At 43.9% G+C, this 27,740-nt stretch overlaps 1 protein-coding gene across 1 annotated transcript; it reads right to left on the reverse strand.

Annotated features, from left to right (window-relative positions):
• Positions 1–4,664: 4,664 nt before the first annotated feature.
• camk1gb (calcium/calmodulin-dependent protein kinase IGb) lies at positions 4,665–18,789 on the reverse strand. Its single transcript, XM_056273062.1, has 13 exons — positions 18,717–18,789; positions 16,312–16,423; positions 10,228–10,353; positions 9,790–9,864; positions 8,983–9,121; positions 8,665–8,788; positions 8,350–8,425; positions 7,478–7,590; positions 7,289–7,367; positions 6,207–6,294; positions 5,451–5,800; positions 4,913–5,007; positions 4,665–4,778 (listed from the first exon to the last, which is right to left on the reverse strand). Exons 2-12 carry the CDS (start codon positions 16,395–16,397, stop codon positions 4,950–4,952), a joined length of 1,314 nt encoding a protein of 437 aa, XP_056129037.1. The 5' UTR covers positions 16,398–16,423; positions 18,717–18,789; the 3' UTR covers positions 4,665–4,778; positions 4,913–4,949.
• Positions 18,790–27,740: the final 8,951 nt, after the last annotated feature.

Genomic DNA, 27,740 nt, shown 5'->3' on the forward strand with positions numbered 1-27,740 from the left:
ACCGAAATAACTTGGATCATGCGCTTGGTGGTGTAACTTTCCTCTGAGCCACAGGGAGGCAGTAGGTGGGGAGTGAGGCTTTTGTAAGCCCTGCAGTTTTGGTAACATGAAATAAGAAAGCTTGGAAAACATATTTTTGTCAACTACATGTTAATTAAAAAAATACGGAGTTGAGTATCCCTGGCACTTTCCTTTCCTTTGTATTTGCATATTATGATGTAGTATATTGCTTGCTTTATATTCTGGCATTGAAAAACCACCAACAAACAAGCAAAAAGGACCTTGGATTGAAGTGTCCTTTGCTTATTGTGTTTTTACTTACCAACTAGACTCAAAAAATGATGTATGATGTTCCCCTGTTTTCACATTAATCACGTAGTATATGGTATCAAGGATTTAAACTACATATGATATGGATGGGGATTATATGTCCCTATAAGACACATGCTGCCTCTTCTTCAAGGCAGCTCTGCCACACAAAGGGACAGCAGGAGAGGGCTTCATATGTCCATGACATGACGGTGTGAGTGAATTGCAGTGAGAGAGGGACGGTCAATTTAAATGAGATCGAGGTAATAACGCCGTGGAACACACTGGCTTTCTGTAAGTCCGTTTTGCAGGTTTGGCTTGCATCTCTAATAGAGGCCCTTGTACGGGGGGGGGGGGCGCTCAGTGCAGCCAAGCAGCAGATGCCAGGCAAGTTAAATAATGCATGACAACAGAGTAGCTCAAATAGGCAGCTAGTCTTGTAGTTAAGGTAAAACACCGTTACCCCTCCAGACGTCACCTCAGAGCTTCACAATGACTGGCGTTGTACAATGATGGTGTAATGGTGGCAAAAAAGATAAGAGCTGAGATATTACCAAACATAAATCATGTTTAACAGGGCATTGTTTTAGCGATTGGTGTCTTGGAATAAGTGAACACATGCAGGAACATTTATTGCTCATGTAAGCAGGGCATGGTATGACTATTTATGATTATTTTTTCCAGTTCTGCCACTAACCCAACCACTGGGGATGCACAAGCCAGTGAATCCTTAGAAGGGTGTATTGTGTCAGGAAGGGCATCCAGCATAAAATGTATGCCAAATCAAATATGCAGATCATAAATTAGATTTACATACCGGATCGGTCGAGGCCCGGGTTACCAGTGACCGCCACCGGCACTGTTGGCCAGCAGGGTGCCAGTGGAAACTATGCTACTGTTGGATGAAGGAGAAGAAGAGGAGGAAGCATGTCCAAACAAAGACAGTTTTCCAGTTCTGCCACTGTCATGTTTTTACCAAAGCTATTTAGAAATATGTGTTATATCTAACTAAGGTGTGTCCATTTTAGACAGGCATCGCTACAGGACCTCCTTTCCCTGTGGATATGCACATGTTCTCATCCCTATCCAGAGTTGCAGCAAGTCTGACCTTGCTCAAAACCAACTGGTCTCTCAAGATCGGTAACCAAGTTCTCTGTAAGCTGCCTGACAAATGAACAAGTCACACAATCAAATTAGAAAATTTCCACCTGGGGTTTAAATGGCAAAGGAATATTTGAATTAATACTGTCTAGTGTGGCATGGTGGCGCAGTGGTTAGCACAGTTGCCTCACAGCAAGAAGGTCCTGGGTTTGAGTCCCAGGGTAGTCCAACCTTGGTGGTCATCCTGGGTCATCCTCTGTGTGGAGTTTGCATGTTGTCTGCGTGGGTTTCCTCCCACAGTCCAAAGACATGTTGGTCAGGTGAATCGGCCGTACTAAATTGTCCCTGGGTGTGAATGTGTGTGTGGTAGTCAGCCCTGTGATGGTTGGCGGCCTGTCCAGGGTGTCTCCCCGCCTGCTGCCCAATGACTGCTGGGATAGGCTCCAGCATCCCCGCGACCCTGAGAGCAGGGTAAGCGGTTTGAATAATGGATGGAATGGAATGGATACTGCCTGCTTCAATCTCTGTTAAGATTGCTTCACCCAGCCAGAGGTGATACGGATACCTTGTTCATGGGGAACATTTGCTAGTTCAGTGCTGTGGTCAGTGGTCTACTATTTGGTTTTGCACTTCAGAATAAACTGGGTCATTTTTTCAGAGGTGAGTGAAGAGATTGAACATTAAAGATTTAATTGGTCACTTATGTAAAACAGATGAACGTTCAAATTCACAGTCCAAGGTCTGCGCTGTTTTATCGTCCCAGAGATTTGACCTACTATCAGACCACGTCCGGCGATTTAGCTCAGCTGTGTTTGAAGTGCAGTTTTTTGGCTTGTCATAATGTGGACAAACTCCACTATCGTCGTCTGGAATGCTGGACCCAAATAGTTAAAATCAAAAGAGAATTTGTTTCGATTAACTCCAGCACCAGAATTTGTGTGTTGCCAACAAACTGAAAAACTTTTTTTTTTTTTTTGGTCTGTTAAGAATATTGGGTCAGTAAGGAAATCAGATGGACCCAGCATCCTCATCATCGATGTTCACAAGATGCCTTTCAATGCATTTGTAAATTTCCTCTACTTTCTACATAAATACATGTCTCAAATCACCTACCATGCTTTTGATACAGCAGATGAGACAAGAAACAAAAGTCCTCAGGGTAGATTGATGTGTCCTTCTTAATTATTGATTACTTAATTATTGATCAGCCATTAACACCTTTATCTGGCGTTCTTCATCCACGCAATGTTTCTAAGCAAATCCCAAACAGCAATCAGTCAAGGGAGTTGGTGCGTTTTTTTTTCTGTTCCCGAATCCTGGAATTTTTATCTAATCTTATCTGTTTTTGGCTCTGCCTTTGGTTTTTGTTTTGTTTTTTTTGTTTCTTTTGTTTTGTTTTGCTTTTTTGCCATTCTACCTGTGCTACCTGATACTCCACACGTGTAAAGAGTAATTCCACCATAATTAAGTTATTTGGGAAATCGTTCCTTGTGAAAGGAGGGAACAACAGGATTTTCCAGCTCTGGGTATTTGTTATTTGTGGCTGCTGGGAAGAGGGTGAGATTGTTTGTGAACCTTTGCTCCATTTTTCCGGGCTCTTTGGCCTGAATGGGTCGCCTGTCTCTGTATGTAGCTGATGTCTTGGGCCGTGAGCTAAACATGTTGTGGTCGGGAAGGGAGGAAGGTGCTGTGAAGGCCCTTTCATCCACATCTCAGAGGATTTAAGGGTAGACGCTTGAATAACTTGTCGTAGGTGGTGTTTCAAGGGAGTATGATATACTTGTACAATAGGTTGAAATGGAAAAACACAATAGGACTGAGATCAGAGGGCAGTTGTCATTGCTATTCCCACCACAACATTACGAATATCCTCTGAAATGACATGGTTTCTGTTAGGTGGAATCATGCATTATTGTCTCAGTCACTCCAGCTCTGTGTGAGATTTGCAAATCAAAATGTTCTTTATTGAAAAGGAAAGGGCTTTGTACTCTATCACTTAAGTGGATATATCGCTCTAAATACTTTGCACTCACCAACCTGCCAGTGCTTAGATAACCTATGTGTCATCTAATCTGCAGAAGAGCCACAGCGGGCTAATTGGTTCGGCGGTCAGTTTAATTAGGGATACTGGCCAGGTTACGGGATCAGCTAAAGAGGAGCAGAGAGAGAGTCAGGATACACAAAAATGATCTGGCAAAGTGTTAATACTGCCCACAGGCTTTATTGATGAGCATACAGGGAAAACCCCAGTAATACACAGACTACATAGCCGGATCTCTGCTTAACACATTTATATAAAGCCACACACAGCTTGAGAGACAAGAAGCTGAGTGTACCGAAATAATCACATAACTGAAAGCACATCCCTGTCCCACCGCTATAGTGAAACCTCAACATCTCTTATGCAGGATGACAAAGATGGATCGGTATTTACAATGATGTTTCCACATTTAGTGGTGTGCGAGACCTTTCAGTTGGCAAGTCGAAGCTGTACTTATGATATTTGCACTGGTGAATATTCACATCATTATATGCTGTTACAAGTTTACCTATGAGAACTGCAGTCCATGTTGCTGTTTCTCCAACATTTAATTATTTATTTATAAAAGGTAGCAAATATCTTAGAAAAATAAAACGAGAACGATTAATTGTGATACAAGGAACATGATAAAAACGAGACAATTCACCTACGACTTTGAGCAATTTTCGCCACAACCAGTTATATAGGACTGGCTTTCAGCTACAAGCATGCAGGTTTTTTTCGCCATAACGTCTAAATTGTGTTCCTATGTGCAGCTCTAGAGATCATAAAATCACACTGAAAGCAACAATGAAGTCCAATGATATAATTAAGTGCAGTTGACCATTGCAGTGTATTTCTCCATACTGTCCCTTACAAGGAGCAGGATTTACAATAAATTGATTATAATGACACCAAATCCTAGGCAATGTCTCACTATGCAGTGGATTACTGTTCAAGAATAATCCCGCATGTAGTGGGCAAATACTCTCCCCATCCTGCGGTAAAGACACCCTGAAATACTGTGCAGAACAATAAAAATAATCTCTTTGAGTAAAACTTATGTTCATCTGTGTGTGTGTGTGTGTGTGTGTGTGTGTGTGTGTGTGTTAAAGTGTGTTAAAGTGTGTCTTCCTGTGCTGTTCTGAGTGCTTCTCTGTAGCGTTTTTGTGCGCTGGGAGATGATTCATAGGCACGCTTTCGAAAAAAAAAAAAAAAAGAAGTCCTAGGGAGTCTGAATCCCTCTCTGACCGCTCGGACCATTTTAAGGACCCATGTGTCACTGTCGGTACCGGGGAGCCGCTCACACAAATCAGCTCCATTGCTGAGTCAGCACGGTGAGACGAACCTGAAGATATGAAACACTGTCTTTAAAGGCTGAGCTAATGAGAGTTATCAAAGTTTGTGAAATTTTTTTGGGAAAATACTTTACTTCCTTCTGCATGTCCTTAATATCTGTTGAAGCAGAATCAGTGCCATTACCTCAAAATGTTTTGTCCATGTAAGCTCCATGAAACCCTCACATAACCGTGCATACTCCAGTCTGCAAAATTTTTCCGGTGCGGCTCTTACCATACCTGAAAAAAAAAAAAAAGGACAGGAAGGTTAAATCATCCATCCTAGTTTGGTATTGATATAGTTACTGCAGGTCACAATTCAGTGCCAAATAGATCTAAGAATTGATGCATTTACATTACGTTAGCTCATCTAGCAGATAGTTTTATCCAAAGCAATTTACAGGGAATTCAATTATTAGCAGGTACTATATTTATGTGTCAACCCAAAGGCATCTTAGAGCACTGTAGTAATCACATCATCGCCAAAGTTGCATGCGATGTCAAGTGCAAGTAGCGTAAATGCACAACAGGTAGATCACTAATAGCAATGCAAATAATAGGGTATTCAAATTAGAAATGTCACAATTCGGTAACACAGACATGCGTAAACAGGCCATCCATGGAGGATAGACCTTGAAAAAGGAAAGATTTAAGGCATGTCTTGAATGAAGTGAACTACAAACCCGTTAAGGTTAGCAGGCTCAGAGTGGTAGGCGTGCTTGCCCTGCTCAGCAATGGTGGGTGCGTGGTGCGGATTGCAGTGGCTCTGACTGGTCTTCAGCTGGTGGTAGTGGCTCTTCGGCTCAGTCGGGCTGGGGGGCAGGGTCATGTGATTTGTTCCAGGTATGTTCCCATTGATCTCCGCCACCTCTCCATCGAGTACCTCTGGGTCCAGGTGTTGGCAGGGTTTGGTTGGGGAGGACACATCGATGACCTTGATGTCTGGGATATTGACCTGCTTTTCCAGCAGTTCTGAATGAGCTAGCTGGAGCTTCTTCATGTGGTTAATGGCCACAGTAGCATTAAAGGCTTGCTGTAAGACACACACGGACAAGAGGTTCAGGATGTGATGTGGAAGTGAGGGGAACTGCAGGGCCTCATTTAAAGTTGGATTTAAAATCATCGTGATTGGAGGCTTCTTATGCGGCAGGCCAAATCAAATTAGACCTACTCTAATAGTGCTTACAAAAGCAATAATATTTGGTTTGTATTTGATTTCTTTCTTCGTGGCTCTGACAGAATACACTTGAGACTTCTTTTTCTGGGGCCTTAAGAGCCCTACATCTTCCATTAGAAGTCTTGATTACAGAACACTATCTATTAAGTGGCCCTTAATCTGGAAGGATTTGGGCAGGCTCCAGATTAATCTACTATAAACTGCAAGACCTCAATGAGCTTACTGTCTGAGCCAACGGAAACCATTTGCGTGTTTGACTTGCCTTCCATTTGGACTTGGCAAAGTTTTTCTGGATCTGAACACTGACGGAATGGTAGATGTCCTGGCTCCGTGCCGTTTTTCCAATGATCCTAAGAAACAGGGATAATGCAATGGAAATTTCAAATTTATCTGTATGTAAGATATATATCGAATTCGTTCTGGGAATTTGGCCCTTTTTTGACCTATTTCCTAGCCGAGGCAACATCATAATCGGTATTTGAATATCAAGCAGTATCAAGTGCATTGTTTGAATGTAAATGTCACTATGACTCTATTGTACCATACATAGACACACTATTATAAATCTGTTTTGTTTACTATGTCATACAGTATGTAAGTTTATTGGAGCAAAATACTTGAATGCACAGCAGAGGTCAGAATGACACAGAGACAGACAGCCAGTATTTAGCACGAGGGCTGTGCACTGAAAACTTGATGAATTCGTGGTAATCATACCAGCGTAGGGTATCAGTATTATTTTTTTCTTTTTTGTATTTTCCCCCTTTTTCTCCCCAATTGTATCTGGCCAATTACCCCACTCTTCTGAGTGGTCCCGGTCACTGCTCCACCCCCTCTGCCGATCCGGGGGGGGGGGGCTGCAGACTACCACATGCCTCCTCCGATACATGTGGAGTCACCAGCCACTTCTTTTCATCTGACAATGAGGAGTTTCACCAGGGGGACTTAGCATGTGGGAGGATCACACTATTCCCTCCAGTTCCTCCTCCTCCCCGAACAGGCGCCCCAACCGACCAGAGGAGGTGCTAGTGCAGCGACCAGGATACATACCCACATCTGGCTTCCCACCTGCAGACACAGCCAATTGTGTCTGTAGGGATGCCCGAAGAAGCTGGAGGTAACACAAGGATTTGAACTGGCGATCCCCGTTTTGGTAGGCTGCTACGCTACTTGGGCGCCCCATCAATATCATTTTCAAAGCCTTAGAAGCTGGAGTCTTTCATGGTATATGAATGATTTCAACCCTAAAAATATGTGGTTTTGCAACCGATATCAGTTTCCAAAGTATTAAAGCCAGTGTCGACATCTTCCAAAGTTAATAAGCCCTATCGATGATGGACTCACCAGGGGTGTCTGAGCGCTTGGTCTGTGGTGTAGCGCATGTTAGGATTCCTCTGCATCATGTTGCGTATGAAATCTTTAGCTGTACATCAGAAATATGAAACAGACATTAGAGTCATGACAGCACACGTTGTTAGGAGGAATCGGCTCTGCGTTATGCTCTGTGCCACTGCTCATGCTGGATGTAATTACCTGATTCAGAGATGTCATCCCAAAATGGAGAGTCAAACTCGTACTGCGCCTTCATGATCTTAGAAAACAGTCGTGTCTCGGTTTCTTCGTAAAAAGGGGGATATCCACAGAGCCTGCGAGATAAAATACAATCCTTAATGCTTAATCTGGAGCCATGAATGTTCTGCATTTACAAATTATATGAACAGATTTCCACTTGCTGATCTTGCTCGTGATTGATTGGTTGCTTTACACTGCAGCTGATATGGGTGCTCAGATATTCCCCCTGTTCCAGAAGCCCAGCTGTGTGTATGTGTGTATACCAGGTTTTTCTATCCTAATGGAGACCAAATGTCCCCATTAGGATAGAAAAACCTGAAACTGCCTCCCTTGTGGGGACATTTTATGGCTCCCCATGAGGAAAAGGGTCCATTTTAGGGTTAGGACTTGGGTTTAGGGTTAAGGTTAGAATTAGGATTGAGTTAAGGTTAGGGTAAGGGTTAAAGTTAGGCATGTAGTTATGATGGTGAAGGTTACAGTTAAGGGCTAGGGAATGAATGTAGTCAATGAGGGGTCCCCAGGAGTATAGGGTGACATGGTATTTGTGTGTGTGTATGTGCGTGTGTGTTTGTCTGTGTGCAATGTCTGGATTTTAAATGCTATACGTCAATCACTGTGCCTTATATACATAGTTACAATAAGTTACACAAACTAGGTACACAAACCTCAACCTTCAGTTTGACTATCCAAGTGTTCAGTTTAAAGATATTCCCAGACTAGTTGAATCAGTGTGGCCCTTCAAGCTCTGATTGTAGCCAGCTCCACTTTTACATCTGTGTGTGCAGAAGTGTGCGAGTATTGGATGAGGTTTACACAACAGAAGTAATACTCACAGGATGTAGGTGATTACTCCAATTGACCAGCAGTCCACTGCCTTGCTATAGGGCTTCTGTGCTAAAACCTCAGGAGCTGAAATGAGAGAAAGTCTTGCTGTTTGCATCATTTCACGGGTGTTATTCACCTGATGTCAAAACTATTCTACTGATTGTTGTGTAGCAACAAGTGTCTGAATAATGAATGACGTTTGACGTGTTACAGTGAGCTTTGTCTTCATTACTTTACTGCGACTCCCCTGGGTGTCACGTTTCTTGATCTAATTTCAGACCCCATGCCTCATTAATCATTCATAGACATGCGTGCTTTCTCACCAACATATCCTGGTGTGCCGCAGGCTGTCGACATGATACCATTGTCGGCCATCTTGGAGAGGCCAAAATCACTGATCATGATCTTGGAGTTTTCATCTTGGCTGTAGTACAGGAGGTTCTCCGGCTGCTCCGAGAGACAGGAGAGATGTGCCCAACATGACAACATGATCTCTTCAACAACTCAGTTACTTTACAAATGCAACAGGTGTGAGGAGGCCTGCATTTCTGCACATGTGTGTGTGTGTGTGTGTGTGTGTGTGTGTGTGTATCTGTGCGTGTGTGCTTGTGTGTTTGCTTTCACTGTTGTCCATGTCATACCTTGAGGTCGCGATGTACTATGCCTCTTTGGTGCAGGTAGTTGACAGCCTGCAGCACTTGCTGGATCACCCTGCTGGCGTCTTTCTCTGAGTACATCCCCCGGTCCAGAATGCGGTCAAACAGCTCACCACCCGAAACGCTATGTGGGAAGAAACAACCACCGTCAACAATCAAACTTAAACTGTAACCGTATGTCAAAGCACAGCTTCCTGCCAATTAGAATCTAGGCTTTTTTTTTTTGGATCCCCCCCTTTTTCTCCCCACTTGTATCCATCCAATTACCCCACTCTACACCCATCCCGGTCGCTTCTCCACCCCCTCTGCCGATCCGGGGAGGGCTGCAGACTACCACGTGCCTTCTCTGATACACATGGAGTCGCCAGCTGCTTCTTGTCACCTGACAGTGAGGAGTTTCGCCAGGGGCACGTAGCCCATGGGAGGATCATGCCATTCCCCCTCAGTTCCCCCTCCTCCTCGAACAGGCACCCCGACCGACCAGAGGAGGCGCCAGTGCAGCGACCAGGACACATACTCACATCCAGCTTCCCACCCACAGACACTGCCATATTGTGTCTGTAGGGACACCCAATCAAGCCAGAGGTAACACAGGGATTCGAACTGGTGATCCCCGTGTTGGTAGGCAACGGAATAGACTGCTACCTGGATGCCCCATCAATATCATTTTTAAAGCCTCAATAGCTGGAGTCTTTCATGGTATCTGCATGATTAGACCGCCACACTACCAGGACACCCGGAATTCAGGATTTTTTGGCAGAGATTTTATAATGACAAATAAAGCAAACTCACAGCTGCATGATAAGATAGTAATGGGTCCGACTTTCATAGAAATCCTCCAGTCCCACAACATTCTCGTGTTTGATCCTGTTTGCAAAAAAAAAAAAAAAAAAAACTGTCACTTTTCATTATCCATTCTGTAGAAGTGGAAAATGGATCTTAAACACACCTGAACAGAATCTAAGCACTCCTGCAGTATTTGCCGTTGTCTACACAGAAGCCATGCGAGAAGTGGTGGCAGCATCCTTACAGTTTAGTTTAAACTTTTCAATTGAATTAGAAAAAAAAAACAAAACAAAAACAGAATTCACACATCTACCACCGACTTTCAGTCAGTGATACCACATAAAAGAGAAAAAAAATGTCAGCAGAATGTCTTTTTGTCTGCAGGCATACTGAGAAAATGTCAAACGAGGATTAATGGCTCGTTAATATTCACAGGTGACATACTTGCTCAGCACAGCAATCTCATTTTCCAAGTTGAGGTCCCTCTTCTGCTTCTTCTTCACGCATTTCATGGCAAACAACTTTCCCGTCTTCCTCTCCTTCACCATGTAAACCTCAGAGAATGCCCCCCTGTTGATGGACACAAACACATTAAACAGCGGGTACTGCCAGCACAGCGTCTCACCGATGTGATTCATCACAGGCAGGGACAACAGGTCTCCCATGAAGAGGAGGAAAGTCTCCCTTCTCATTAGGACAGAGATCTGTTTAATGTAACACAACATCCCCCATCGTGACAATGGGGGATGTTGTGTTATATTAAAGGAGGCAACCTGGTAATTGACTAGTTTCCACTACAGCGGCAAGCCAGGTCTTGTAAGTGCTCATTTTATTTTCTTATTTTCTTCGCAAGTAAAGAGGCGATGTGCTTCTTTTTGTTCGTTAATAGAAAACAGAAAGTCATCAGCAAGACACGTGGTTTCAAATAAATAACAGTCTTTATAACTTTGTCTATTCTGGATTTTTCAGTTGAGGCACTGCCCCTTCCAAGTCCCAACCAGCTCTGATGTGGGAAAGGTAAAAAAGAATACTAAATGTGTTAGCACCTAAATTTTAACAAATTATGCAAAATAGATTTAGCCACCTTGTTCCATCAGCCTATTTAAAACATGCATGAATGTCCCGGCTGATGACACCACTCAGAAAGGTGCAAAATAAAAAGAAAATGAAAAAAATAACTACGCGTTACTGAAAAGCAGAGTGGTCCAGGTACCATCTACTAGGGGGGATTAAGTGTCTTTAAGAGTTCACATGTACGGTAGCTGAGGGGTAATTGTTCCGTTCTGTTCCTGTGCTATCTTCAGCGTCGTCTGGGAATAGTTGTTCTACCAGGTGGATTAGGCTCTTTATCCCTTACGCAATGGAAACTGTGGCAGGACCGGGACTCCAGGTGCAAAGCTTAGGGAACTGAGCAGGATGTGCAGCAGGGATCTTGGAAAGCTCAGGACCTGAACCTGCAGGCCAGGTCACAGCCAGGAGTCCGGTGCTAACTGCAAGGACAGGGTGACGCAACTCGCGACCTTTATCTGTGACGTTTCAGCTCTGAATCTTGAAACAATCTTCCTTCATGAAGATGAACACACAGTCGTGTTTGGGGTATAGAATGCCAGCTAGATTACGAATCAAAACACTGATCTAATTTTGAGCTTTCTGGACTTATCTATAGAAGTCCTGTAACTTATAATATGTAAGTCTTATATCTATTGAAATCTATATTATAACGGTCATAATATTAGAGGGCGGCATCGTGGCGCAGTAGTTAGTGCAGTCGCTTCATAGCAAGAAGGTTCTGGGTTTGAGCCCCGGGGTAGTCCAACCTTGGGGGTTGTCCCAGGTCGTCCTTTGTGTGGAGTTTGCATGTTCTCCCCATGTCTCCGTGGGTTTCCTCCGGGTGCTCCAGTTTCCTCCCACAGTCCAAAGACATGTTTGTCAGGTGAATCAGCCATACTAAATTATCTCTAAGTGTGTGTGTGTGTGTGTGTGTGTGTGTGTGTGTGTGTGTGTGTGTGTGTGTGTGTGTGTGTGTGTGTGTGTGTGTGTGTGGGCCCTGTGATTGTCTGGTGGCCTGTCCAGGGTGTCTTCCAACCTGCCGCCCAATGACTGCTGGGATAGGCTCCAGCATCCCTGCGACCCTGAGTAAGGATAAGCGGTTTGTATAATGGCTGAATGAACAATGTTAGAGATTACCTTAGGGTTTTCTTTAGTGCTATTAAATGTGTTTTATTCAGAACACTGCAATTGTAACAAACGAGATAAAGCTTATCAATCGGGAACCGAAGGCATTTTCTGTTTTATTTCCCACTGGCCATATATTCACAAATGAGTCAAGGGTTTACCTGAGGGGGAAGGTATTGATATGATAGCCTGTCTCAAACAGCCTCAGAGACTCGGGCAGGCAGACAAGGAGAAAGCTGCCGCCACCGCAACATTTTACATCTCTTTGCTTATCTGATATCGCCTTGGTTACCATGGCTCTTTTTTCTGTTTTTCCTCAGAGTCTCCTTGGTGCTCATTGTGATCCACAACAGAAATTGTCAGTCAAAATAGCAAGAGATTACAGCGTAGTACCCTCTTCACTTGCAGAGCCATCAACATCTCCCTGATGTGGTGAAGTGACTGAATAATTTTCCAGCAATGAGAGCAGAAAAAAAATAAAGGCAGAGAAAGCACTAAAAAGTTGATTTCATAAATATACATCATATTTGGAGATAAACTATAATGGCTATTTAAAAATGTTCCACATCCAGTGGCTGCGGCCCGATGAGCCACCATTACCGGGAAACAATTTGGATGATGTTTATGTTATGAATAATAAAGCCCTACGGGAGAAGCTTTGTCACATGCAGACACTGAAATCCCCTCTGGATTGTAACGATGGCACACAGGAAGAGGGCAAAAAAAAAAACAACAACCCCAAACTGTTCACCCGGGAGTAAGAGCTGTGGCTCGGTGAGTTAATTATGTTGACGTCTTCATCCAAAAAAAATAATAATGCTGTCTTACTGTACCACCCTGACTCAGCTTGTGGACAACTTAATTGAGGCAATTCATCAAACACCCAGCTTGGCAAAACACCCAGCTGCACATATACCCTGTACTGCTCACCATTCCCTCAAAGCCCCAGCCGCTCTTTGACAAGATCGGGCCATGAAACGATCCCTATTCCCTTCTGTGAGCAAGATTAGTGTAGTGAGTCTGTTTGCTGTCAGCATTGAACTATGGGGGGCTGTGCGTATATTTCAGTAGTGTGTGTGTGTGTGTGTGTGTGTGTGTGTGTGTGTGTGTGTGTGTGTGTGTGTGTGTGTGTGTGTGTGTGTGTGTGAGGCTAAAGGTTTTCAATGTTGTGTATGAGAGGGGAATTTGAATTATGGCCTACACGGCCCCCCATAATAAACACCATCACCCACACCATATATAACCTGAGCACCATCGACCAAGCGAGTAGCACAGAAAGAACGACACCTCTCAAACAATCCATCTTCACAATACAAAACTAAACAGCTCTGAAAAGTGTGAAAACGGTTGACCACACTGTCACAATAATTTCTGATTTTGAGCTAAATTCGTTCGAGCCAGATTCAAACTTGGAGCTATTCAAGTGCGCGGTATGGTCTTTTTCACAGGATCCCACGGACCATCTTTTTGGGGTTTTTTTCCAAGACCTTCTGGGAAATAATGCAAATTGCCTCAAACTAATTGAACCACATAATAGATCCAACACCATATCATTATAATGACATACTCAAGTGGCAGTGATGAAATGGGATCAAAAAACAGCCTGGCATTTACAACATATACTGGCCCACAGCCCTATTCCAAACCCAGCACCAACCTCAACTGCACCTTCAGCCAAGTAATACTGGGCCTATTACTAGAATTGTCACAGTATATTCAGTATTACTGTAGCATACGTAATATAGTCAATGCAGGTCAGTGTTTCCCTCAGGAGTTTTTTTCAGCAGTTATAAATCCATATTCACACGCATCAGAATAGCTTAAATTTTCAGCATTTTCCCTAGGTTTGTGGAAGACTTAGGTCCATGTATTTGGTGGGGGTTTGGAGGTCCTCCCCCAAGGAAATTTTACATTTTCAATAAAAAAATATACAATTTCACATAATTTTGGGCCATTATTATTATTATTTTATTTATTTATTCATTTTTAACCCCCCCCCTTTTCTCCCAATTGTATCCAGCCAATCACCCCACTCTTCCGAGCCATCCCAGCCGCTGCTCCACCCCCTCTGCCAATGTGGGGAGGGCTGCAGACTACCACATGCCTCCTCCGATACATGTGGAGTCACCAGCTGTCTCTTTTCACCTGAGAGTGAGGAGTTTTGCCAGGGGGACTTAGCATGTGGGAGGATCACACTACCCCCCCCCCAACAGGTGCCCCGACCGACCAGAGGAGGCGCTAGCGCACCAACCAGGACACATACCCACATCCGGCTTCGCTCGTGCAGACATGGCCAATTGTGTCTGTAGGGACGCCCGGCCAAGCCGGAGCTAACACAGGGACTGGAACTGGTGATCCCCATGATGGTAGGCAATGGAATAGACCGCCACGCCACCCGCACGCCCCTTGGGCCATTATTATTATTGCCATATTTGTGTACAGAAAGTTGGAAAAGCTAATAATAATAAAGCTAGATAATAAATAAACAATACACAAAAAGCTCAAAGACAAAACTTGCAAAAGAAGTCCACAGGGGGACCAACTACAACCATTAGATCTGGGAAAAGTCATTTAGTTAGTTTTGATGCTCTCCACATTGATTTTACATTCGTTCGGCTTAGGTGGTGCCCAAGTCTTATAATGGTAGGGAAAACACTGCTGTAGCTTATACTGCACATGTACTGCCAGACTGACAATTTACTGCTCACTAGAAATGGGCGGATCGATACCAAAGTATTGCTACTCCGATCCTGAGAGTAAGGTTTTAAGAATCTATCCTCATATCAAAAAAATAATAGCGGGTACTGTCTTTAACTAGTGATATATAACATATATCTTTTACTTTATTTTTTTATTTCTATTTTTTTTTAATTGTTGTTTAGGATAGGAACTACTTTTCCTTCCGCCTTCTCACTCCACTCCCCATTGTTTCTAGAAAGGCATTGGCACAGCACCGCATGCAGAGAAACAGATGCTGGCTGACATTCATAAGACAAGCCTGATCTTTAGTAGTTTATTTACAACTAATGCCAGTGCTTCCAGATATAACTTTTTAGTGTCTGCATTTACCAATTTTCACTCAATTTTCACAGGGAGATGTTCCTTATCTAATGCAAGGCCCTAAGGACAGGATGTTGTAATGCTGTAAAGCCCACTGAGGCAAATGTTTAGTTTGTGATAATCCATCCATTATCCGAACCACTTATTCTGATCTCGGGGTTGCGGGGATGCTGGAGCCTATCCCAGCAGTCATTGGGTGGCAGGTGGGGAGACACCCTGGACAGGCCGCCAGGCCATCACACACACACACACACACACACACATTCACACCTAGGGACAATTTAGTACGGCCGATTCACCTGACCTACATTTCTTTGGACTATGGGAGGAAACCGGAGCACCCGGAGGAAACCCACACAGACACGGGGAGAACATACAAACTCCACACAGAGGACGACCCGGGACAACCCCCAAGGTTGGACTACCCCATGGCTCAAACCCAGAACCTTCTTGCTGTGAGGTGACCGCACTAACCACTGCGCCACCGTGCCGCCTAGTTTGTGATAATAGGCTACACAAAGAAAATTGACTTGACTTGATTAACTTGACTCTGGAAATTACAAATCGGCAAAACATCAGCACACTTACCAGGATCACTATATGTCTCAAAATGTCAATAATAATAATGATAATAATAATAATAATAATAATAATTTTCAGGACTGTAGCTTTAGACAAGAGCAATAAAGGGCCAAGAAAAAAAGTGTCATTAAAGAGTACTGTCGGATTTTTTTGTGAATGGCCTGCTTAGCTGTCACCTGGAGAGGTGAGAAGATCCTTCCTGCAGACAGTGTCTTGTGTCTAAGACTCCAGCAAAGTAGGTCCCCTTATGTCAATCCAATCAAAGCCATAATCTGTCCTCCAGCTCAGACGCCACCTTGAGGGTCTGCAATCAGGCCATGTCCATAATGTTTGTGAGAGGGATCTTTAAAGGGACCTCAACTACCTTCCTTATCACTAACATCCAAGTTTTTTGTGATCTTCACAATACTGTATGCCACAAAATGTATTTTTGTGGTGTTTCCCTTCATCCTGAGCTGAACTGAAATTTACTGAGTCCAGTATTGTCACAATGTATGCTGCCTTGGTGATTATCTCTCTGTAGACTCCCTATTACGTTGATTTCTACAATGAGTCAGTATGCAACTTGTAACAATGCTCTTGTCTAACAGTGAAGAGGCTCCGAGACTCATCTCTCATCAACAGCAGCTAACAGGCTAAAGCCTTGCAGAAAGGAGTAGTGTTATACAACTAAGCTTTACAGACATCTTTGAATGAGTCAAGTATACTTACGATCCCAACTCCTCCATGACCTCAAAAACATCATGGATGTTGTCGGTGTCCTTCTTCCATACGTAGTCGGCCTCTTTACGACCCATAGCTGCAACTGCTTCAACAGGGATTTCTGCCACAGAGGAGAGATAAGAAGGTAGAAGGGATGTCACTCAAAAACCAACGAGTGGACTCAAAACAGTTTGCATGAGATGAGAGAGTAGCCATACATTTCATATGCAGTCTGCTACATACAATTGCAGAGGAAAGCAGCAATGATCCTGCCTTAGTGTCTAGACTCTCGTCGACATAATCGTTAATGCAATGTCCTTTGGGATTATAGAATTTCCCAGAGTCATGAGATAACAGGCGTGAAGGTCGGCTGGCCTGCTGCTCTGCTCTGGATGTGCACAGCTGACTTTGTACCGGAGGACGTAGACCAGATGAAATAGACAGACATGAGACCTTGTCTGATGCAGTGTAATACAGGTAGCTACGGCATTACCCAAACTCAGCATATGACAGTGGAAAGCCAAATTGATAATCAGTCCAATAGGTTATGGCACTGAATTCGTTTAACCTCCCTCCTGACTAATAATGTGCTAATAATAAGATGACGGATAAATCAAAAGGAAAAAAGTGGTGAAGTACAGTAAACGTGCATCCAAATGTATAACCTGGACAAAAGACACCCAGGTCTGATCATTTAACAATAAACAGAGTTTCAAAAACAAAAATCAGTGGGCTTGATGTCCAAAACAGCGATGTTCCTGGCAAGAATAACAATCAAGAGAAGGATTATGCAAAGGATTAAAAGAGTGATCAGGTTACCTTGTGTGGCTGCTTGGCCTCTTTTCTCTTATATAAGGGATTAGTATCTATTGATCTGAAGACCTGACCTTGGAGCAGTCCTCCAAAGTGTAGACAAAGAATTTACACCAGAGGAAAAAAAATCCATAAATTCAGGAATATTAGACCAAGAACACCTGTTCAACTCAACCAATGTATTAAAACATCACTTGTTGGTTGAAATCCATCAATATCTCCAGAATAACATTTTAAAAAGGCATTGTCAAGTTCCTCCTCTGTCTCCTTATGAGGTATATCCCATGCACATCCATATTAAGCGAAACAATGCCACCGAGGAAAACTGCAAACCCATTTAAGACAAGCACAAGCCCATCGGGTCAGATATATGTAGGTGCCTGCAGCCTCTCCTGTACAAAACAACCTGAATACTTCAAACCAAACCTGTTTACATGAACGTTGAAGTGTGGTCCTGAATCAATCCTTGCACACCTTGACTCTGTGCTTTTAAAGGGTTTTACATGTCTTATGAGCCCTCTATAAGGGCACTCGTGTTGTTTTAACACCAACCAGAACATGCAGTGTCTTCATCACCTGTATCTTACAGGACACTCTTTAGCACACCATCATAAACACTGGGCTATTTAGACGTCCGTAAGAGCATTAAATGGCATGCCCCTACCTGCCTATATGTTGCACTTTGGGCACATAGTTGTTGTCCCCCCCCCCTTCCTTTAATTTGAAGACATTTCTACAGACTGAATCATTCCACCTCTGTTATCAATGGAAATGGAAAATGCATTGCAGCTGCCCTTACCTGCTGGCTTATAACAAAGAAGGCCACACGTCTTTACCCTTCCGACACAAGAGCTCCGGGCAAAGCAAGGACAATAGTGCCGAGCGGGGCGCGAGGGCGCAAACTGACGGGGGGGTCCTGCCGCCACGACGCCCTTTTCTCTGCACGCTGAATGCCACCAAGTGGGGGAAGTTGCTGGTGGCATTCACGGCAAAAAAACAAAAAAGAAAAAGAAAAAAAAACACTGCGGCAAGCATGCGAAGGATCAGACACCCCACCACCAACAACAACAACCCCGAAACTACAGTGGTCTTAAATGTGAGCAATGGGGGGCTGACTCTGTCAGGATGCTGAATGCCCTAAAGCGCGTTATAAGCGCACACAACAGCCCAGTTTGTGCGCGTACGGAGGTCGAACCGTCATCTTCCATGGCGTGAAATGCGTATCTTGTCACATCGTGAGGCACATTTTTGTTGTCCCAATCAATGAGTGTAAATTTCTCACGAAATGAGGTGTGGCTTTTTTTGAAGGGAGTTTTGGTTTGATGTCACAGGCCAGGTTACTTTACATCACCAAACAGTTTAGTGTGATGTATATACCTCGGTTGCATTCCTAAGCACATTATAGTTTCAAGATCACCGAGCTCTGGATACACGCGCAATCCACCATAACACACGGTTATTTAGATGTTAATTTAGGTGCCACCGAACGGCAGTGTTGTACCAACTAGACTGGGAGACGCGGAACGGTGTGAGTCTTCCCGGGTCCACCCTGGCGGACTTCGTCCGTAAGAGGAGAAGATGCGTAAAATAATGACACTCACCTAGAGACTCGGCGCTGACTGAGCTCTGCTCCGACTCTCCTGTCTGCAGCTCGTCGAGGTCTGGACAGATTACTTTGTCGGGGACAACAGAAATAACTGCTGTCAAGTGGGAGATTACATCCATGAGAGAGAGAGGGAGAGCGAGAGAGCGAGTGCCGAGGGGAGGGGCGGAGAATCTCACAGGTGCTCCGTTGAGTTAACAGGCAGCGTTTACAGGCTGATGTGATGCGGCGCCTCGTGTGCGGGTTTGTGCAGGGCACATATGATGCTGAACTGCGCCATGACAGGAACCTCAGATTCAAATGAAATGTTTAATTTATAATATGCAAACGCGCGCGCGCGCGCGCACACACACACACACACACACACACACACACACACACAGAATGCAGACGTCTCACCACGGATAGAAACACTGTAGCCTTCAATCAACATTCATACTGAATCATGGCGGTCAAAATAACGTAGGCTGATGTCGGTGGTTGAACAGATTAACACAATAACCCCGTTTTGAGAGGAAACGAGGCCTGCATATGTTTGGAAACCTCTTCTTTCAAATCATATTCATTGCAGGCCAAGTTGCTTCTTTTCTGCATCCCAGGTAATTTATGATGCCTTCAAGGATACCAGGACAACATGTGTGTTACATCGTGTCTATACTTATGCCTAACAAACAACGAGTGTACTACTACTACTACTACTACTACTACTACTTTCGGCTCTTCCTGTCCTCTGCATCTTCCTCTGTCACACCAGCCATCTGCATGTTCTCTCTCACCACATCCGTAAACTCTCTGGCCTTCCTCTTTCCTCTTCCCTGGCAGCTCCAGCATCCTTCTCCCAATATACCCAGCATCTCTCCTCCACAACTGTCCAAACCATCCCAGTCTTGCCTCTTGCTATTCACTGTTCATTTATTTATTTACTATTTATGAGTACCAGATTAAAAAAAAATGTAAATTAAATGCACAAATGGCAATACACACAGTAGAGGACCAGAAGCAAAAATATTTTGTGTTATAAAGTCCATAAAGCACTGGATCATTGCCTCAAACATGATGATTAAAATAAGATGGCTGCAGATGGTAACAAAAGACAGCAGAGTAGCAAAGCGTGGGCGAATATTTGTATGACAAATAAAGGTGTGTAGTAATGTACAGGCACCCAGCTACCCACTGCAGCGGCGGTTAACTTGAGTTTACCCTCCAGGATGTGGGTTTGCAGCAGAGAGCCCAAGCTGCAGTGCACCTGTGGCAGGCTGATAGTACATGCAGAGCAGCATATCAATAGCAGTACTGGTTCATGATGTTGTCATGGATACTGATTCATGATGCTGTCACGGCTATCTTCCATATCTTCCATTTCAGATGATTTTCAGAAACTGTGAGAGTTAGGTTTCTTTCCAACTGGGAGTGAATTCATGAGAGTATGCTGTGTGTGTGTGTGGGGGGGGGGCATCAAAATGTCAGTTTCAATGACGACTGAAAAACTGAACAAGTATACAACAGCAAAAATTGTCAATTAGTCTGGAAGACAATCACTCAAATTCAGACCCATCATTCAAACAGAAAGCTTATATTTGAGAGGCTGCAGAAAGAAAAGATTGTATCAACTATGAGGAGCTTGCTCCGGTCACTGTGGTGAGTTTTTAGGAGCCTAACTAATATATAACAGCTATTAACCTTGCAACACAGTGAGAAAAGTGCAAGAATGCACACCCACACAAGTGACACAAAGTTGTTGTCGTCTAAATTCCCCAGTTGTCCTGCTGACTCAGTCCCACCATGACCAGAGCTGGGTGAACGATTTCGATTTCTAGACACATTGTTAACTGCAAATCGAAAACTGCAGATCCATCTGTAATTTCCTGCTCCAGTCTCCTTACAAGTCAAGGGTATTCTTAAGGGTAATAATAGCTTTAAAAAACCCAACTTTTATTCAGGCCTTCGATCACCCACAGCAAAGATTCGAGAAAGCTCTTCTCACAACAATGACCAGGCTTCCCAGTATCAGGTGGCACTAGTTTGACAGCATTGTCATGACCTTTATCTGGATTACATTTGAGATAATAGGGGAACTGAATCAAGCTTGACCCCTATGAATTAACTCAAGACCTGGTTAGGAATGGGCAGGCATAGAAGATCTGGTTCACAATCTATGGCTATAAACAATTCAGCCACATACAGGGGTCAGTCTTAGACTTCACCCACTCTGAAATAGGTATTTCATTTCAACAACAACAGATTACAATCCTCGAAAAGTCATGGACGGAAATGTGTCGATCTTTTTTGTTGTTGTTGTAAAAAAGACACATTTAAATGAGTTTAATAACCACATGTACAGCACGGACAACAGTGCCGAGTGGGGTGCGAGGACGCAAAGTGACGGGGGGGACAGGGGGGGGCTTGGTCCCAAAGTAAGTTTTGAAACATTACTAACACTACATGTGCAGATGCAGCTATCAGAGGTTATGTAGCTGAGTTATAAGACAGTTTCCTTTGAGAGGCTTATAGACATTATAACGATATTCTTATTTCTTGTGAAATTTATGCATATCCTTTAGGTTAGGGCACTAGAAGAGACAGGAAAAGACATGAGAGAGAGAAGGATACGACACTGAAATAGGACAACGATATTATATGAATTTATAAGATGTACACCGATCAGCCAAAACATTAAAACAACATGTCTAATATTTTGTAGGTCTTCTTCATGCCACCAGAACAGTTCTGACCCATTGAGCCATGGACTCCACAAGACCTCTGAAGGTGTCCTCTGGTATCTGGCACCAAGACGTTAGCAGCAAATCCTTTAAGTCCTGTAAGTTGTGAGGTGGAGCCTCCATGGATCAAACTTGTTTTTCCAGCACATCCCACAGATGCTCAATCATATTGAGATCTGGGGAATTTGGAGGCCAAGGCAACACCTTGAACTCTTTGTCATGTTCCTCAAACCATCCCTGAAAATTTTTTGCAGTGTGGCAGGGCGCATCATCCTGCTGAAAGAAGCCACTGCCACCAGGGAATATCATTGCCATGAAGGGGTGTACCTGGTCTGCAATTATGTTTAGGTAGGTGGTACACATCAAAATAACAGCCACATGAATGCAAGGACCCAAGGTTTCCCAGCAGAACATTGCTCAGAGCATAACACTGCCTCCACTGGCTTGCCTTCTTCCCATAGTGCATCATGGTGCCATCTCTTCCCCAGGTAAATAATGCAGACACACCCAGCTGTCCACATGATGTAAAATAAAATGTGATTCATCAGACCAGGCCACCTTCTTCCATTGCTCCATGGTCCAGTTCTGATGCTCACGTGCCCATTGTGGGTACTTTCGGGGGTCATCATGGACACTCTGACCGGTCTGCAGCTACACAGCCCCATACAGAGCAAGCTGTGATGCACTGTGTTCTGACACCTGTCTATCATAGCCAGCATTAACGTTTCCAGCAATTTGAGCTACAGTAGCTCTTCTGTCGGATCAGACCAGATGGGCTAGCCTTCTCTCCCCACACACATCACTGAGCCTTGGGAGCCCATGACCCTTTCACCGGTTCACCGGTTGTCCTTCCTTGGACCACTCTTGGTAGGTACTGACTACTGCATACCGGGAACACCCCACAAGACCTGCCATTTTGGAGATGCTCTGACCCAGTTATCTATCCATCACAATTTGGCCCTTGTCAAAGTCGCCCAGATCCTTATGCTTGCCCATTATTCCTACTTCTAACCCATCAACTTCAAGAACTGATTGTTCACTTGCTGCCTAATGTATCCCACCCCTTGACAGCCATTGTAATGAGATAATCAATGTTGTTCACTTCACCCATCAGTGGTTTTAACCTTTTGGCTGATTAGTGTATATAGAACGAGGTGATGAGGATGCCAAACAGAGTCTAGACTGCGACCACCGTCACCATGGAGACCTGGCAGGAGGACAGAGTACACGTACACATGGAGGAGACTCACATCACCCCATTCACATACACTCAACCACGGTCACTCCTCATTATCTTGTTTTGATGTGAAATCATGAGTCCCCTTCATTAGAAACCATTTAACATAACAAACAGAGTTGAAAAATGTTTATTGAAGGAATATTATGTAAGACCACTATGTAAACGTGTTGGAAGAACCCCAAATATGTTTCTTCAGATGGCTCTGTAAAAGGCTTAACTAAAGTGTGGTTGATAGTTAGGGCAATATTTATTTTTCATCAAATGTCAGTAATATTTTGCAAAATATTTGCATAACACCAAAAGTAATTGAGTTTACCTTTAATGCCACTATTTCAAGATTTTGAAAAACAAACATGGCATTATGTTGCACTGTATTGTGCCAACTTCTGATCTTTAGCAATGTGTTTGACATCATTGCAGCCAAAACTATCCCCCTGAAAGAAAGACCATGATGTAAAATGCTGGTTTATGGGCAAACTTGGTGATTGACATGTTGCTGTTTGTTAAAACCTACAGCCACAGCAGAATAGGCCAGCGTCAAACTATCAGTTTATTCCAGGTGGTAAATATCTGGGTTCCCCAATGGAAATGCAGGGTATAACATTTATGACTCTCTCTCTCTCTCTCTCTCTCTCTCTCTCTCTCTCTATATATATATATATATATATATACACTACCGTTCAAAAGTTTGGGATCACCCAAACAATTTTGTGTTTTCCATGAAAAGTCACACTTATTCACCACCATATGTTGTGAAATGAATAGAAAATAGAGTCAAGACATTGACAAGGTTAGAAATAGTGATTTGTATTTGAAATAAGATTTTTTTTACATCAAACTTTGCTTTCGTCAAAGAATCCTCCATTTGCAGCAATTACAGCATTGCAGACCTTTGGCATTCTAGCTGTTAATTTGTTGAGGTAATCTGGAGAAATTGCACCCCACGCTTCCAGAAGCAGCTCCCACAAGTTGGATTGGTTGGATGGGCACTTCTTGCGTACCATACGGTCAAGCTGCTCCCACAACAGCTCAATGGGGTTCAGATCTGGTAACTGCGCTGGCCACTCCATTACCGATACAATACCAGCTGCCTGCTTCTGCTCTAAATAGTTCTTGCACAATTTGGAGGTGTGTTTAGGGTCATTGTCCTGTTGTAGGATGAAATTGGCTCCAATCAAGCGCTGTCCACTGGGTATGGCATGGCGTTGCAAAATGGAGTGATAGCCTTCCTTATTCAGAATCCCTTTTACCCTGTACAAATCTCCCACCTTACCAGCACCAAAGCAACCCCAGACCATCACATTACCTCCACCATGCTTAACAGATGGCGTCAGGCATTCTTCCAGCATCTTTTCATTTGTTCTGCGTCTCACAAACGTTCTTCTTTGTGATCCAAACACCTCAAACTTGGATTCATCCGTCCACAACACTTTTTTCCAGTCTTCCTCTGTCCAATGTCTGTGTTCTTTTGCCCATCTTAATCTTTTTCTTTTATTGGTCAGTCTCAGATATGGCTTTTTCTTTGCCACTCTGCCCTGAAGCCCAGAATCCCGCAGCCGCCTCTTCACTGTAGATGTTGACACTGGTGTTTTGCGGGTACTATTTAATGAAGATGCCAGTTGGGGACCTGTGAGGCGTCTGTTTCTCAAACTAGAGACTCTAATGTACTTATCTTCTTGCTCAGTTGTGCAACGCGGCCTCCCACTTCTTTTTCTACTCTGGTTAGAGCCTGTTTGTGCTGTCCTCTGAAGGGAGTAGTACACACCGGTGTAGGAAATCTTCAATTTCTTAGCAATTTCTCGCATGGAATAGCCTTCATTTCTAAGAACAAGAATAGACTGTCGAGTTTCAGATGAAAGTTCTCTTTTTCTGGCCATTTTGAGCGTTGAATTGACCCCACAAATGTGATGCTCCAGAAACTCAATCTGCTCAAAGGAAGGTCAGTTTTGTAGCTTCTGTAACGAGCTAAACTGTTTTCAGATGTGTGAACATGATTGCACAAGGGTTTTCTAATCATCAATTAGCCTTCTGAGCCAATGAGCAAACACATTGTACCATTAGAACACTGGAGTGATAGTTGCTTGAAATGGGCCTCTATACACCTATGTAGATATTGCACCAAAAACCAGACATTTGCAGCTAGAATAGTCATTTACCACATTAGCAATGTATAGAGTGTATTTCTTTAAATTTAAGACTAGTTTAAAGTTATCTTCATTGAAAAGTACAGTGCTTTTCCTTCAAAAATATGGACATTTCAATGTGATCCCAAACTTTTGAACGGTAGTGTATATATATATATATATATAGCGTCCCCCCCCCCGAAACCATCAATGGTGTTATAAGTGCTTATTTAATGAGGAGCAGAATATCAACACATATACAGGGGAAAAAATGTATTAAAACTTTTTTTCCTGTATCTGTTGAGATATATACGTATATACACACACACACACACTCACACACACACTCACACACACACACACACACACACACACACACACACACACACACACACACACACACACACACACACACACACACACTTGCTTGCTTGCTTGCTGGTTGTCCATCGTGCCCGATGATGACCATCTTCTTCTATTTGAGGACTCAGATAGCAGAAGATACCTGCGCAGAGATGGTTTTTAAAGTGGCATGGGGGGTGCGCTTCTCCCAACGCCACATGACTTGATTGTAGAGGAGATGGTTCCGATGGCAAGGGGGATCCCTAGACGACCGGCACCTCCACACAACTGCAGGGGGCTGCCGGAAATCCAGTTTTTCGGAAACCGCCTCGGAGCGTGCCGCCACAGCTTGCTTTTCTGTTGGGGTAAGCTCCCTTAGCCTTATGTCTTCCAGACTCACCCACAAGGCAGCGGGGCAGTGGTTGATAGGTGCCAGGGCCTGCACACCATATCTCTGGGGCCCACTGCTGCTCCGAGATCCCCTGCCAAGTTAGCCTGGGGCCGCAAGACCCCAGTTACCATGTGTGGCCACGGGGAGGCCTGGCAGGAGTCTTGGTGAAGGAGAGGCTATGTACTGGCAAGGGAAGGCTTACACGCTAGGATGCTTCCCTATTTGCCACAAAGGCTAGCCAGCGGCAGCAAGCTAAGGGCAGGAAGGACACAAGCGGGTTGGAAGAACACATGCACCTTCCCTCCAACTACACACTGCTGCACTAGACGCATCACAACACCCTGTGTGTATGTACACACACACACACACACACACACACACACACACACACACACACACACACACACACACACACACACACACACACACACACACACACACACACACAGCATAGAGTCAGATAGTTTGGTGGCATAATGAGTCAACAGCCAGAGTTAGCGCCTCTTTTAATTACATTATATTGACCAATATTTTAGAATAAAAAAAAAACCAACAACATCTCCTTGTCAAATCCCTCATTGTTATTTATTTGTGGGAGGATTCATCAAGACAAACAAAGAGACAATTCAAACCTTTTAAATCCCTCTCTGGGATTTGCTGCTACCCCCCTCCCTCGGTTCAATCATGCCTTTAAAAGTGATGCAATGCGAAGTTGCCTTTAATCTCCTCCCAGGAAAACGATTAACGCCACCTCACCACGTAACGGTGACGGCCTGCTTTGTTAACTTGAAGTGATCAGGTAAAAAAAAAAGAAGGGAAAAAAGCATTATATAACCACTTTGGTTGCATAAGGCATGCTGGAAGGGGTCAGGGGCGAATGTGATGCAGCTCCTGTATGAGAAAGAGAAGAAGAGCAACTACAGGGCTCGAGATCAGGTCAACATCTATATCATGTGGAAGAGTCACTCCGGATCTGAGTCAACTTGGTGAATTGAGCGATGGCTGAGGTTAAGATAATGTTATTGGGGCATCCGGGTAGTGTAGCGGTCTATTCCGCTGCCCACCAACAGAGATCAGTGGTTCGAATCCAGAATTCCCGTGTTACCTCCGGCTTGGTCAGGCATCCCTACAGACATAATTGGCCATGTCTGCGGATAGGAAGCTGGATGTGGGTATGTGTCCTTGTTGCTGCACTAGCGCCTCCTCTGGTCGGTCGGAGTGCCTGTTCGGGGGGGGGGGGTAGAGTGATCCTCCCACGCGCTATGTCCCCCTGGCGAAACTCCACACTGTCAGGTGAAAAGAAGCGGCTGGTGACGCCACATGTATCGGCGGAGGCATGTGGTAGTCTGCAGCCCTTTCCGGATCGGCAGAGGGGGTGGAGCAGTGACTGGGATGGCTCGGAAGAGTGGGGTAACTGGCCAAGTACAAGTGGGGAGAAAAATGGGGGAGGGGGGATGTTATTACGTAACATGACTGATTTCCAAAATTGTTCACTGTTGTCATGACCCATTATTTTAACACATGAACGGCATTAGTGCCCCATGTGTGATATCAAAACAAATACGTTACACAATAAGGCAATTAGAAGTTGGGCCCACAGATATGCAGGGTTGTTTTCTTCCTTTGTGAAATTACAGAATTACTTCAGTGTGCATATTTCAAAGTGCGTACGTAGGCAGTGCTGTCATCACATAATGACCCCTCTTTCACGACAAGAGAAAAATAGATATCAGCCTCCGCAAGTTTCCATAAAATCAAAAGGTCTGATGGTCGGCCCAACTTGTGTCAGCACGAAAAGTCCATTTCCGTAAGGGATTTAATCGATAAGCAAACTCTTTTTCCTTAATCACACCATCAGGATGCTTTAGGAGAGCCACTTAAAATGAAGCCCTGGTTTGCATTTCAAAGGTTCTTTCTGCGGAGCTGACTTTTTTTTTTTAAAGAAACCGATTGCTATCGTTTGTTATCTCTTATTTTACGTTTTGGGCCCAGTTTGTACAATGACCTAAATTACGTTGCTACTTTACGCAAGTTATTTCCATGTGTGCTACAGAAACCAATATTGCCGACACATCACCGTTCTTTCTCTCAGATGGTGAACATGGGAATGAAAACTTCTGACATTTTATTCTGGCATTGTGGGAGTGCATGAGGGTCATCAATTAAAAGCAAAGCCTCCTCTTCTTACTACGTTCCATCAATTCAC

Source organism: Lampris incognitus, chromosome 2 (assembly GCF_029633865.1).
Source record: "Lampris incognitus isolate fLamInc1 chromosome 2, fLamInc1.hap2, whole genome shotgun sequence".
In the NCBI taxonomy this organism is placed as follows: Eukaryota; Metazoa; Chordata; class Actinopteri; order Lampriformes; family Lampridae; genus Lampris; species Lampris incognitus.

Bases quoted from the DNA above. Each gene is read 5' to 3' on its own strand.
- camk1gb (XM_056273062.1), bottom strand. From the start codon at position 16,397: ATGGGTCGTAAAGAGGCCGACTACGTATGGAAGAAGGACACCGACAAC. The intron at 7,368-7,477 runs GTAATTACATCC...TCTGATGTACAG, and splicing joins GGATGACATCTCTGAATCAG to CTAAAGATTTCATACGCAAC. The intron at 5,801-6,206 runs GCAAGTCAAACA...TGTGTCTTACAG, and splicing joins TTGCCAAGTCCAAATGGAAG to CAAGCCTTTAATGCTACTGT.